The sequence below is a fragment of the Oryctolagus cuniculus genome, chromosome 19, assembly GCF_051225735.1.
Source record: "Oryctolagus cuniculus isolate XC-2025 breed Fujian yellow rabbit chromosome 19, ASM5122573v1, whole genome shotgun sequence".
Lineage (NCBI taxonomy): Eukaryota > Metazoa > Chordata > Mammalia > Lagomorpha > Leporidae > Oryctolagus > Oryctolagus cuniculus.
Genome location: NC_142885.1, coordinates 3,861,244 through 3,873,976, shown reverse-complemented (window position 1 = coordinate 3,873,976; position 12,733 = coordinate 3,861,244). Strand labels below are relative to the sequence as shown.

Genomic DNA, 12,733 nt, shown 5'->3' with positions numbered 1-12,733 from the left:
GTTCCTGCTCCCGCAGGGCGACTACGACCAGAGCAGGACCAAGGTGCTGCACCTGAGCCAGAACCCTGCCCGCGCGGCCAGGCAGCGCCTGCTCGAGGACCAGGAGCAGCTGCAGGCGGAGTGCGAGCGGCTGCGGGGGCTGGTGCGTGCCCTGGAGAGGGGAGGCCCCATCCCTGCCGACCTGGAGGCTGCTGCCAGCGTGCCGTCGTCCAAGGAGGTGGCAGGTAGGCCCCGCCCCACCCCTCGTATGCCTGGGCAGCCGGGATCCCCACGTCTCCCAGCTGTCGTCCTTCATGGGGACAGCAAGGCCACAGCCCCAGAGCCTGCCCTCCCCTTCGCAGCCCGGCCATCGGGCACCTGGGACTCTCCTGCTCCACGGCCACAGGCGCAGTTTCCAGTGGGCCGTGTGGGCGATGGGGGCGGGTGCTGCCCCCCACCATGGCCACTTAGTGCTGCTCAGTGCTTGCCCACGGGCCCTGCAGTGCTCTGGAGACAGGTCCATCCATCACCCGTCCAAGCACGAGCCTGCTCGGCCAGGAAGCCGGTGTTCTCATCCGGCCTCCCAGGTCTGGAGATCAGGGACGGCCTTGGGGACTTGAGCTTGTCACCGCAGTGTGGAGTGACAGCCGGGGTCTTTCCAAGCCTCTGCAGCTGCAGAAAACACAGCTCCATGAATGCCAAAGCAGGGACCTCCAGGCTCTGCCCTGCACTGCCCCACAGGGCACCTTGGGAAGCCTCTGGGCCCTGCCTCCTGTCTAGGCCTCCACAGCAGCCGGGAGTGTGGCCCTGCTGTGCCTCCACCCTGCGTGTCTGGGGCCCACTCTGGTTGCCCTGCCCAGCCACTTGCGGGGAGGAAGGCTGGGGCAGGGGCTGTAGGCGCCGTTCCTTAGAGCTGGGGCTGTAGGCGCCATTCCTGGGGCAGGGGCTGTAGGTGCCGTTCCTGGGGCAGGGGCTGTAGGCACCGTTCTTAGAGCAGGGGCTGTAGGTACCGTTCCTGGGGCAGGGGCTGTAGGCACCGTTCCTGGGGCAGGGGCTGTAGGCGCCGTTCCTTAGAGCTGGGGCTGTAGGCGCCATTCCTGGGGCAGGGGCTGTAGGTGCCGTTCCTGGGGCAGGGGCTGTAGGCACCGTTCTTAGAGCAGGGGCTGTAGGTACCGTTCCTGGGGCAGGGGCTGTAGGTACCGTTCCTGGGGCAGGGGCTGTAGGCGCCGTTCCTCGGGGCAGGGGCTACAGGCGCCGTTCCTGGGGCAGGGGCGTCACTGTTGTCGGAATCCCTGCCACGGTGCAGAATCCTGGTGTATCGGTTGTCCCCACGCTGTCTCCTCACCTCCCTCCCATCGCCCTCCCCTGGGACACCTGAAGATGAGGTCTCCTAGAGCCAGGGTCTGCAGCCGTGCGAGATAAGACGGCGTGAGGCCTGGGGGTGGTGCCTGGTGCACAGGAGGCCTCTGAGGCACAGGCCTGGGTTTGGAGCATCAGCCACACTTTCGCTGGCAATTGTGGCCACCACGGCTTTGCCATCTCCACTGTCAAACGCGCCGTGGCCGTACTGTGGCAGGTGCTGTGCCCAGGCCGCTGGCACAGTCACGCTCAGCACGTGCGCCTCAGTCTTCCTGGACTCCTGTAGCCATCAGCAGGGTGGCCTGTGGCCCCAGCCTCAGTGGCCTCTTCTGGCAGGGCCTCTGGTGTGCCAGGGTCCTTTGTGAGACCAGGGTCCAGGCATGGCCATGGGGTCAGTGGTGACCCAGGCACCATGAAGCTCCACGGGGTCCGCACCTGCCAGGGTGTTCTCCGGTCACCCAGCTTTGGAGCCATGCACACCTGACGCCCACATGGCCCTCATACGCGTTCAGAATCAATGTTGGGGCCCTCTAGGTGGACCTGACACTGGCCCATTAACCCCATCCTGCTTTCTGTGGATGCAAACACCCCGGCACATTAGCTATGTGACAAGGCCAGGCCCCGAGCAGAGCTCCCTCCACCCCAGCCACCTCCCTCGTCCCCAGGGTGCAGGGGCCCAAGGACCCGCCCTGTCCCCCACGCCGCCCAGCAACACGGCCACATTAGCACCAGGCCGTGCCGGGTCTTCTGCTCCCCGGCAGCTGGGAGAGTCCTCTCGTGTCGGCCTGACCGGCCATGCAGGCAGCCGCGTGGGCTCAGGGGTTCTGAGGGCAGCCCAGACTCAGCAGTACAGCTAGCCTCAAGTGCACAGTCCCCTGCTGGCCCGGGAGTGGGCTTTGGCCGCAGGTGTTCTGCCCTCCTAGTGCGGGGGAGGGGAAGCCGCCCTTGCACGGTGGCAGCTGCCTGGTCTCCACGTGGTTCTGGGGGTCCTCCCGCTCCCAGCCAGGCTGCGGTGGGCACAGGGGCCCAAGCCCTGTCCTCTCCCCACTGAGCCTGCCCTGCCTGCTCTGCTGTGTGCTTGGTGAGCCTGGGCGTGCTGGGTGCATCTTCTAACTGAGAGGACTCTCCAGTCTCCCGGTGTCGTCTTAGCGATCACGTTGGCTCCCCAGTCACTTCTCTCTGGTGCCGGGCTCCGGGCCCCGGGCTTGATCTGTCTTGGGCTCTCTTGTGCTCTGGGCCAGCTATGCCGGTGGTCAAGGCACAGGAGGCAGGACTCAGAAGAGGTGTATCCAGGCACACCGGGTGGGAGGGGCCCAGTGTTGCCTAGCAGACCGGGGGCTGAGTGGGAGCAGGAGCTCAGCTGGAGCTGGGGGTGGGCACGAGGCACACCCGGGGTGCCCAGGCCCAGGTGGCCAGCAGGACTCCTGTGTCCACTGTGTCTCCCTTCCTGGGGCCCCGAGATGCAGTACAGGGGCCTGGTTCTTGTCTTGAGTTCCTTAGTGCTCAAACCCACAGAGAGATGTGAGCTCTGGTGTTTGCGGCAGAGTGCAGGCAGACAAGTGGTCAGGTGACCAAGCAGGCAGGAAGAGAGCAGCCCATCTGATGGATGCCGCATGGCGGCCAGCAGGCCAGGAGCTGGCAGTAGGTGGCACTGGGGCGGGCCCCTGGCAGCAGGTGTGTGGGGAGGTGGAGGCTCCGATCAAGGGCCCCAGCCCCAGCCCCAGCCCCGCTCCCACTGCACTGTGTGTGGTGTGCAGCTGCCGATGCCCTGGGAAAATGAGAGCCACAAACCGAGCACCGGAGCTCTGCCCTCTCGGAGCAGTGACTCTTTACGAAACAAAAAGATTTACTTGTATGCGAAGTCAGAGCTTGGGAGGTGTTCCATTTGCTGGTTTACTCTCCAAGTAGCCGTGATGGCCGGGGCTGGGCCAGGCTGAAGCCAGGAGCTTCATCCGGGTCTCCCACGTGGGTGCAGGGGCCCATCATGGAGACAAAGGAAACCGTGGACACTTGCAGAGGGAACAGCGGTCGCTTGTCAGAGGGTCAGGGCCAGAGGGCTGAGCACCCCGTGCAGAGTGCTGGAGGCGAGGACCGAGGCTCTGTGGTTCTCACCATGGGAAGTCTGGGTGGGGAGCAAGGTACGTGTCCAGGTGAGAGGCTCCGTGGTCCCCCCCACGGGAAGTCTGGGTGGGGAGTGAGGTACGTGTCCACGTGCACAGGGTCTGAAAACCTTCACCTGCCTTGCTTGAGAAACAAGTGCAGGGTGTGCTCCAGTCGCACGAGGTGAAGCCCAGAAAAAGGTGTGGGGTACAGGAGGCAGGCACTCCGCCTCAGGGGGGTGGGCTACCAGGGCCGTGTGTCATGCCGCAGCAGCTAAAGGCTCTGGGCACCTATAGACAGGGCAGGTGCATCCCAGGCCTGGACAGGAGCCTCCCACCCTGGCTGCAAACTCAGGTCTCGAGTCTCCATGCACTACAGAAGACTTGTAAGGAGGACTGAGCGAGACGCCGTGTGAGGGAGGAGGACCAAAAGACACCGCGTGAGGGAGGGGGACCGAGAGACACCGCGTGAGGGAGGGAGACTGAGAGACGCCATGTGATGGAGACCGAGAGACACCGTGTGAGGGAAGGGGACCGAGAGACACCGCGTGAGGGAGGGGGACCGAAAGACACCATGTGATGGAGACCAAGAGACACCGCGTGAGGGAGGGGGACCGAGAGACACCGCATGAGGGAGGGGGACCGAAAGACGCCATGTGATGGAGATCAAGAGACACCACGTGAGGGAGGGGGACCGAGAGACGCCGTGTGAGGGAGGGGGACTGAGAGACGCTGTGTGCGTGATCTCGGGTGCAGAAGAGCAGAGCCGGGTCACGCCCAGAAGCCTGGCAAGCAGAAGCCCAGGGCTAAGGCTGTGTGGCCTCTCCCAGTGTCCCCGCAAGGGCAGCCTGGCTGCTGACCAGGTGGGAGCAGGAGGGCACACAGTGTCTGAGCCGCCGCTGCGGCAGGGGACGCCTGGGCGAGGCCCAGTGGGGTGCTGCTGGTTGGCTCAGGTCCGTCCTGGCCGTCTCAGCTGGAGATGGGCCCCGAGGACGTCTCCGTGTGTCGCTGTCTGCACGGCAGCCGCCCACCAGTGCTGTGTGTGTACAGCTGGAGCAGCAGGCTCACGGGGAAGGTCTGGCCGTGGCCCAGGCCAGGCGTGCTCACTGCCCACAGCCCCAGAGCAGCCTCCCTCCCCGGGGAGCGTGTTGGGGCGTCCAGGCCCTGTGGGCTCCTTGTTGCAGGCACAGATGGCAGTAGCACGTCTGACGTGTAGACCAAGTGCCAGCTGCTGCAGGGACCCGTTCATCCCTGGCTCGCCAAGCTTGCCGTCATCACACGGCTGTGACCAGCGAGCCCTCCCGGCCCCCCAGGGCTCCCACACCTAGGCTGCAGAGCCTGGGAACAGGGTCACCTTTGGCCTCCCCCATCAGAGACGTCTGGGCCTCCACTGGGCCTTCACCAGGGTCTCTGGCAACCCCAGAGGCACATCCTGGAGGATGAGGCTCCAGGGGCCATGGCCCCGGGGACCTGCCTACCTACTGGGCCATTCTCCCACTGTCACTATGTAGGTGGCTGTTGCTGGGAGCAGCCAGCACAGCCCTGGGGCCATGGTGTCCCCATGGGTGCCTGTAGAGCCTGAGGCAGGAGGCCATTCCTGCCACGCCATGGAAGCCCCAGAGCGGGGCTGGACGTTACAGCAGCAGGGCCCCGGGGCCCCCGATCAGCACACACAGTGGCCACTTTCCCAGCTGGATCGTGGCCATTGGCCCACGGGCAGTGCCAGCCCCAGGCAGGGGCCAGCTCTCCAGCGCCTGCCTCCTCCCCTGTGACAGCCGTGGCCAGAGAGCAAGGCCAGCCCCCCGGCTTCTCCGGGATCCTGGGAAGGAGCCTGGGACTTGGGGGCTCTGTGAACATGGGGTGTGGGACAAGCCCCCCTCTTCCTCGCAGGCTCCTCACTCTGGTGTTCTCTCTGGACCTGCACTGCACGCCCCCTCCCCGGGTTTACCCAGAGAATGCTCCCTCAGGCCCTGGCCCGAGAGGTGTCTGCCACCCCTCCCCTGCAGGGGTTGAGGGCTCCCTGTCCAGGGTCGCAGCCAACAGATCTCGCTGTATTTCCGGCCTGGCAGACGGGGCAGGTGGAAAGTTTGGAGGGTGGACAGGCACCTCTGTCCTTGACCTTCCACCTGCTGGATGTGGCTGTCACTCTAGAGCAGCTGTCAGGGGAGGTGGGGCTGGTCCCCCCCAGGGGGCTCCCCCGTAGTGAGCCCCAGGGCCCGCTGCAGCTGCTCTGGAGCCAGGGTGACGTGGAGCGCTGTGGACGCCCAAGGCCTGCCCTGGCATGACCAGGCTGTCTGTGCCAGCTGTCCTTGCACCACACTCAGCACAGCCGGGGGTGGCGTACCAGCCTGCTCTCGGCCCAGGAGCCCAGGGCACCTCCCTGGTTTGGTTGTCCCGGTCACCCCGAGTTTGGGAGAATGTGGCTACCTGGGTGTTGAGAGCATCTTGGGCCGGCGGGCCAGTGGGCAGCAGCCTGAGTCTGGATGCCCTGTCCCCACCCCCAGTGAACGTTCCCAGGTCTCGGCGTGGACCCCCGGTCAGTAGACAGGCTCTTCCTGGTTGGAGAGCCAGGGGCCGTGAGGAGCAGGAGGGTGAGGTGCAGCCCCGGCCTCCGCGTCCGCTCTGAGCGTCAGACAGGAGTGTGGATTTTCCAGTTTCTTCCGTGTCCCGCTCCAAGGCTCTGGAGGAGGCCTGCACCCCAGCCACCCCTGCTGTCTCTCAGCTCCTCGAGCGGCCCCCTGCTGTATCCAGCCTAGCCTGGAGAGATTAATAATTACCGTTTAATCAGGTAATGCATTAATATTAAAATCATCTAATCTTGTTAGAGCAGCACATTGAAGGTGATCACATTTGTCACAGCTGAGCCCAGAGGGCTCTGGGGTGGGGAAGAGGGCAGTGGCCCTTCCCTGGACCCCTCCCTGCTCTGCCCTGGTCGGGGAAGACACTTCTGGGGGCCTGGCTTGGGGCCGGCTCAGCAGATTCTGACGGCTTTTTCTTTTCTTTTTTAAAAGATTTATTTATGTATTCATTTATTTGAAAGAGTTAGCATTTATTTGAAAGAGTTAGAGATCTTCCATCTGCTGGTTCCCAAATGGCCGTGGTGGCTGAGGCTGGGCCACGCCAAAGCCAGGAGCTTCTTCCAGATCTCCCACGTGGGTGCAGGGGCCCAAGGACTCTGGCCACTGTCCACTGCTTTCCCAGGCGCATGAGCAGGGAGCTGGATTGGAAGTGGAGCAGCCAGTACTCAAACTGGTGCCGGTGTGGGATGCCGGGGCTGTGGGGCAGAGGTTTAACCTACTGAGCCACGGCACCAGCCCCGCCAAGGGCTCTCTCTGCCTCGTGCCTGGGCCTCCGCTCCAGACCAACCTAGAGTCTGCTCTTGGGCTGTGCTGGCCTTGGAGTCTGCTCTGTGAGGACAGGTGGAGCTGTCTGTCGGCCAGGGCTGCGGCCTCGGTGGCAGACACCCGGAGCAGGGCTAACATGTGGGCCGTGATGGTGCCGCTCAGGTGACAGGGGCATGTGTGGCCCCCAGCTACCCCCTGTGTTCCCATGTAGAGGAGGCGGCCGCTGCAGTGCCCTGGGCACGCTGCAGGACTCAGGCTGGCGCCAGGGCAGCCACTGCAGAGCTGTGAGGCCTCCACAGGTGCCCGTGAAATCCCTCCCGAGCCAGGCGTGTCTCTGCCTCTGCGTGCTGGTCTTGCCATGGCCTTGCCCCTCCCCCGGCCTCCTGGAGGGAGGGGCAGTCGCCATGGATTCCAGCAGGGCCTTGATTGAGGGGAACGAGGGGCTTGTAGGAGACCCCCAGAACAGGGAGCTGCAAGGAGAAGGGGCTGGTGAGGGAGCTGTCCAGGGCCGAGCTGAGGTCATGGGAGTGTGAAGGAGGCAGTCCCGGCTGGCCCCAGGCCACAGATGGAGGCCCTGCCCGCCGGCACTGGCCACCCGAGCTTCCCAGCAGGTGCTGAGCTGGGTCCTGGAAGCAGCCCAGCTCTGCAGAGAGGGTGGCCGCAGGGCTCTGCAGTGCCCCGGACTGGGCAGTGGCGGTCACTTCCTGCTCCAACCAGAGCAGCCTCGGGTCACAACCAAGTCCCCGGGGGCCCCCTGGGTGTGCTGTCAGCGCAGCACAGGGGAGACAGGCTGGCGGGGGGCTGAGGGCTGAGGGAGGTGGGCCTGCCCGGGGACCCGCCCTGCCTGTGCCGTGCCGAGGAACGGCCCTTGTGCAGCCAGCGGCACGGAGAACGCTTTCACCGCCCGCCGCGAGAGCGAGCAGCTGGGGCCCAGCCAGGCAGGGAGGCTGGCGCCGGGCACAGGGCACAGCATCTCTCCCGCTGGAGGTGAAGGGTGCAGCAGCCAGTGGTGGACGAGGGCAGAGCCACACGCAGGCCCGGTGGGTGTAGGCCTAGGAAGCACTGCAGGCGCTAGGTCACCAGATGCCAAGGACGTGCCGGGGCCAGGGGCCAGTTGGTGTCTCTAGGATGAATACTTGGCCTGGGATTGCTGAGGTTAACCGTGCAGGACTGGCACGCTGCTATCCCTGGCTGGCTGCATGCCTGTGCCACCTGCCGTGCTGCGTGCCGTCCTCGTGCTCGGCACACAGTGGCACCTCAGCCCCCGCTGCCTCACTGGGCCACTCTCACGTGGTCAGTGTCAGGTGGGGGCTCTGTCTCGGCACGGTGCCATCCCACGTGGCTCGCTCTGGCAGCCATCCCTCGTGTGGGGGTCACATCTCAGAATGCGTGACCTACCCCCAGGCCGAAGGATCCGCTCCTGGTGTTTTCTGCCCAGCGTGTAACCTGGCCGCTGTGGTGTGTTTCGGGTCATCTTGGCACAGGGTGAGGTAGGCGTGGCCTTGTTGCTTTGTTGTCCACATGGCTGCCCTGTTGCTCCTTCACTGTGAAGGCACCTGCCTTCCCCTGGCTCTGCACCTTGCTCGGCAATCCCTCGACCACGAGCTACGTGTGTCCCGCGGCCCCGAGTGTCTGCCCCCGCGCCAGCCGCTCGCCACCTCTGGAGTGGGTCACAAGGCCCTCGCGCGATTCCGCCCCCTTGCAGGATGGTTCTGGCTGCTCCGGTCTTCCCGTCTGTCTGCCTAAGCGCTGGGTTCAGCCTGTTTATCGACAGAACCCCGCGGAGCTCTTCGTAGGCGTTCCATTAAGTCTGAGTGCGCTTGCGCGCAACTCACGCCTTGGTGGGGCTCGGTCTTCCTGCCCCGGCGCTTACTTAGGTTTTCCTGGGTTTATTTCCTTGGCATTCGGCGACGGCACGTGCACACCACTGCATGTTTGCTTAGAAATACTCCTGTTTTGTTGGGGTTTTTAGACCTGGCGTTTGGGGATTTTATAAACGCCTGTGTTTGCAGTTTCCGCTCGCTCGTTGCTCGGATATGGGAACATGGCGGGTCTCTGTGCAGAGACCACGCACGCGGCATCCTGGGAGGGGCTGTTGGGTTTGTGTGTTCTAGGTCTCTGCAGCGCAGGCCTCTGTGAGTGGGAGCTGTCTCGTGTACCCCGCTGGACCCTGAAGCCATGGGTTTCATTTCCTGGGTGGTGGGGCTAGTGCCGGGAGGGGGCAGCCCGGCCATCTGCCCCTCCCCGGAGCAGGCGACACGCGTGCCATTTGTAGCCAGGAGCAGCAGTTCCCTGTTCGCAGCTCGTGGTGGGGCTGTGATGTGTGAGCTGCGGGCTGTGTGACGGGCGGCCTCACATGTCCTCCTCAGGCTGCCGGCGTGGCTGCAGAGGTGGCATGACGATTGCCCTGTGTCTGTGGGACGAACCCCCTTGGAGCGGTGTAGTCTGGCCGTGTGTCCCAGATTCCGCTCGCCGGCGTCTGTCAGCAGCGCCTCTGCTGTGCTCACCGTGGCCTGCAGCTTCCCCACACGGCGCTGGTCTGGTTTTTGTGTTGGCTCGAAGAGTGACGTGAGCAGAGTAGAATTGGCTGGCGTCAGCATCGGATCTGGGACTGCCCGTGGCAGGTCCGGGAGTCACGGGAAGAGCGGCCACGTCTGCTCTCGGTGGATTTGGGGCAGGCTGTGTTTGAGAAACTGGCCCATCGTCTCGCACCTGCCAGACTTAGGGCCGAGGGCTGTGTGTGCTGCCGGCCGGCAAGGGCTGCACGGCTCTGCTCAGCCTTCTCAGCTGGGCCGTCTTCGAAACCTGGGCTGTGCTTCCACTGAGGGTTTCCCTTCTCTGTTCAGTTGTGTTAATTTCTGTTCTTTTATTTCCTCCCTTCTGCCTGATTGCAGATTGGAGATCTGTATGGATTTCTAACGCAGGCAGTTACTGCTGCACGTTTTCCTCTGAGCGCTGCTTTAGCTGCACTGCACAGACGCTGGGATGTTGTCTTTGCGCATGGTTCAGTTCAAAGTATTCTCAGTCCGCATTGAAGGTGGCCAGTGGCTTCCACGTGGGTCTGTGGTCTATGGTCCATGGTTTGAATTCAGGTCTGTGGTCTGTGGTTTCAATTCAGGCGTGTGGCCTGAATGTGGCCTGTGGTTTGAATGTAGTCTGTGGTCTGAATGTGGCCTTGGTTTGAATGTAGTCTGTGGTCTGTAGTCCGTGGTCTGAATGTGGTCTGTGATTTGAACATGGTCTATGGTCTGAATGTTGCCTGTGGTCTGTAGACCATGATTGAATGTGGCCTGTGGTCTGTGGTTTGGGCGTGGCCTGACGTCTGGACGTGGCCTGTGGTCTGTGGTTTGGGCGTGGCCTGACGTCTGGACGTGGCCTGTGGTCTGTGGTTTGGGCATGGCCTGACGTCTGGACATGGCCTGTGGTCTGTGGTTTGCCCCCACAAACCTGTGTGTCAGAAGCTGCACTCCGGGCAGGACAGTGTCGAGCGGTGCTCAGGCTGCCGAGGTGGAGCCTGTCAGTGCTGTCACGTCTCCCCGTGCCTCTGCCCACCCACCACGAGACAACCCTACAGGCCTGTGCGCCAGTGGGCTGGTCCACTGTGAGTGGCCAGAGCCAGGCCCTGCGCTCCAGCAGGAGGTACCTAGCTTGCCGTGTCCACCGGGACCCGTGCCTTCCGAGAAGCGTGTCTTTGTAGTTATTTCCTTTTGACTTCTACATATCCGAGGAAGACAGGGACAGAGAGAGCACTTCCATCCACTGCCTCACTCTCCAAATGCCCACAGCAGCTCGGACTGGGCCAGGCTGGAGCTGGGAGCTGACTGGGAACTCAGCCAGGCTGTCCGTGGATGGCAGGGATGTGCCCATGTTGGAGCCGTCGCCGCCCTCTCGGGGTGCACGTTAGTAGGTGCTGGAGTCGGGTGCTCTGGGGGACACCTCAGTCGTCTACCCCTGCCCGAAGTGCGTCTCTCCCTCTCGGAGTCCTTGCTGGACTTTCGGGTAACTTTCTGTTCTTGGTTTCTTGTTTATTCCGTTACGTGGAGGAACCTATTTCCTTACAAGACAAGCATCTCAGGACGCTGGTGTGCCCAAGCACTGGTGCGCTCGCTCGGCTGCGTCGGCCTGGGGGTGTGCCCGAGCACCGGCCGGGGGGTGTGCCCGAGCACCGGCCGGGGGGTGTGCCCGAGCACCGGCCTGGGACGTGTGCCCAAGCACCGGCCTGGGGGTGTGCCCGAGCACCGGCCTGGGACGTGTGCCTGAGCACCAGCCTGGGGGTGTGCCCGAGCACCGGCCGGGGGGTGTGCCCGAGCACCGGCCTGGGGGTGTGCCCGAGCACCGGCCGGGGGGTGTGCCCGAGCGCCGGCCTGGGGAATGGGCCCGAGCACCGGCCTGGGGGTGTGCCCGAGCACCGGCCTGGGGAATGGGCCCGAGCACCGGCCGGGGGGTGTGCCCGAGCACCGGCCTGGGGGTGTGCCCGAGCACCGGCCGGGGGGTGTGCCCGAGCGCCGGCCTGGGGGTGTGCCCGAGCGCCGGCCGGGGAGTGTGCCCGAGCACCGGCCTGGGGGTGTGCCCGAGCACCGGCCTGGGGAATGGGCCCGAGCACCGGCCGGGGGGTGTGCCCGAGCACCGGCCTGGGGAATGGGCCCGAGCACCAGTGCGCTCGCTCGGCCGCGTCGGCCCAGGGTGCGTTCAGTCTGCTGTCTTGTGTTTGGTTTGCTGTGTCTCCTGTCTCTCGTTCCCGTTTCCTCTTCGCTGCCTGTTTTCTGATGATGTGAGATTCTTCAGCGTTTCGTTTGGCTGTATCTTCTGACAGCTGCCGCGTGCCAGGCGCTGCCCGCCCCGCCCGCCCCCGTGCTCTCAGCGTGGCGCAGAAGCTGCCTGAAGCATCCGCGTTCTTGTTGCCTGCCAGGCCGTGTGGAGCTCTGCTCTGCCTCACTGCACGCTCCCGTAGCGTGCACGGCTCCCTGCGGGGGTCGCCGCTCCCAGACACCGTCCTTGGGTGGTTTTCCTGGAGTCTCCGCAGCCACGGATTCCCTCCGGTTCCGTCCTCTTGCCCTCACGGCTGGAGGCTGCCCGTGCCAGCTCTGGGGTCCTTTCCCACTCGTGCTGTGGGCATGGGCACTGCCCTGGGGCTCTGAGGGGCAGGTGGCATTCCTCGTCTGGCATAGTGGTGTTTGTGTGTTGGGAGTGAGAGGCAGGGAAGGCCACGCCCACATCCTTGCTGGCCAGCTCTCGGCAGCTGCAGGGGTCACAGCTGAAGGCAGGGCCTCCTGGAGCCTCCAGTGCCCTGTGCTGTCCTGGCTCAGGGTGCCGTCCCCCGGGCCACCTCCTGGGGCCGGGATGCCGCGTTGCCACCGTCCAGGCCTTTGCCAGCTCTGTGAGGAGTGCTAGTGTCTGCCGGCATGGGCACGCGTCGGCAGAGAGCCTGGTGGCCCTAGCTCTGCTTCTCAGGTCATCTGACGCCGCGCTGTCCACAGACCAGCTCGGCTCTGGGCAGGGGTCTGGCCCTGTAGTCCGGTTCTCAGAGCTCCATGGGCCTGGCTCAGAGGAGCCCTCCAGAACTCCCCGTGATCTTCCCAGCATGTCCCAGGTCACCAAGGGCTCCTGGTGATCCCAAGCCACAGATCTGGGGCTGGCCCTGCGGAGCCACGGCCCCACAGCTGCAGCAGTCCTGTGGCTGGTGCCAGCCGTGGTCACAAAGAAAAGCAGCGGGACTGCCCTCAGTGCTGGCGAGGAGCCCCGTGGCCTCTCAGGCGTCCGTGCAGCTGCAGCTGTGCCTCCACAGAGAGCCCGAGAGCCGGGCACAGAAGACGGCGAATGGAAGGACACGGTATTTCCGCCGCTGGTTCTCGGCCAGGGCCAGGGCTTCTGTCGGCCCCGGTCTGCCTCCCTGCTCGCCGCCAGGTGCAGCTGTGGGGCGGGGAGGGGTCCAAGCTCAGAGATGCGGCAGCA

General features: G+C 64.6%; 1 protein-coding gene across 7 annotated transcripts in view; it reads left to right on the top strand.

Annotated features, from left to right (window-relative positions):
- MAD1L1 (mitotic arrest deficient 1 like 1) overlaps positions 1 to 12,733 on the top strand; it is a 280,457-nt gene that overhangs the window by 207,691 nt on the left and 60,033 nt on the right. For all 7 annotated transcript variants that reach the window (XR_016225664.1, XM_089320739.1, XM_070064279.2 and 4 more), the window contains one exon: positions 17 to 224. Coding sequence is in view for 6 of the 7 variants with exons in the window: in XM_089320739.1 (XP_089176865.1) it covers positions 17 to 224 (208 nt within the window). In the remaining variant the exon portion in view is untranslated. The remainder of the gene's footprint in view (positions 1 to 16; positions 225 to 12,733) is intronic.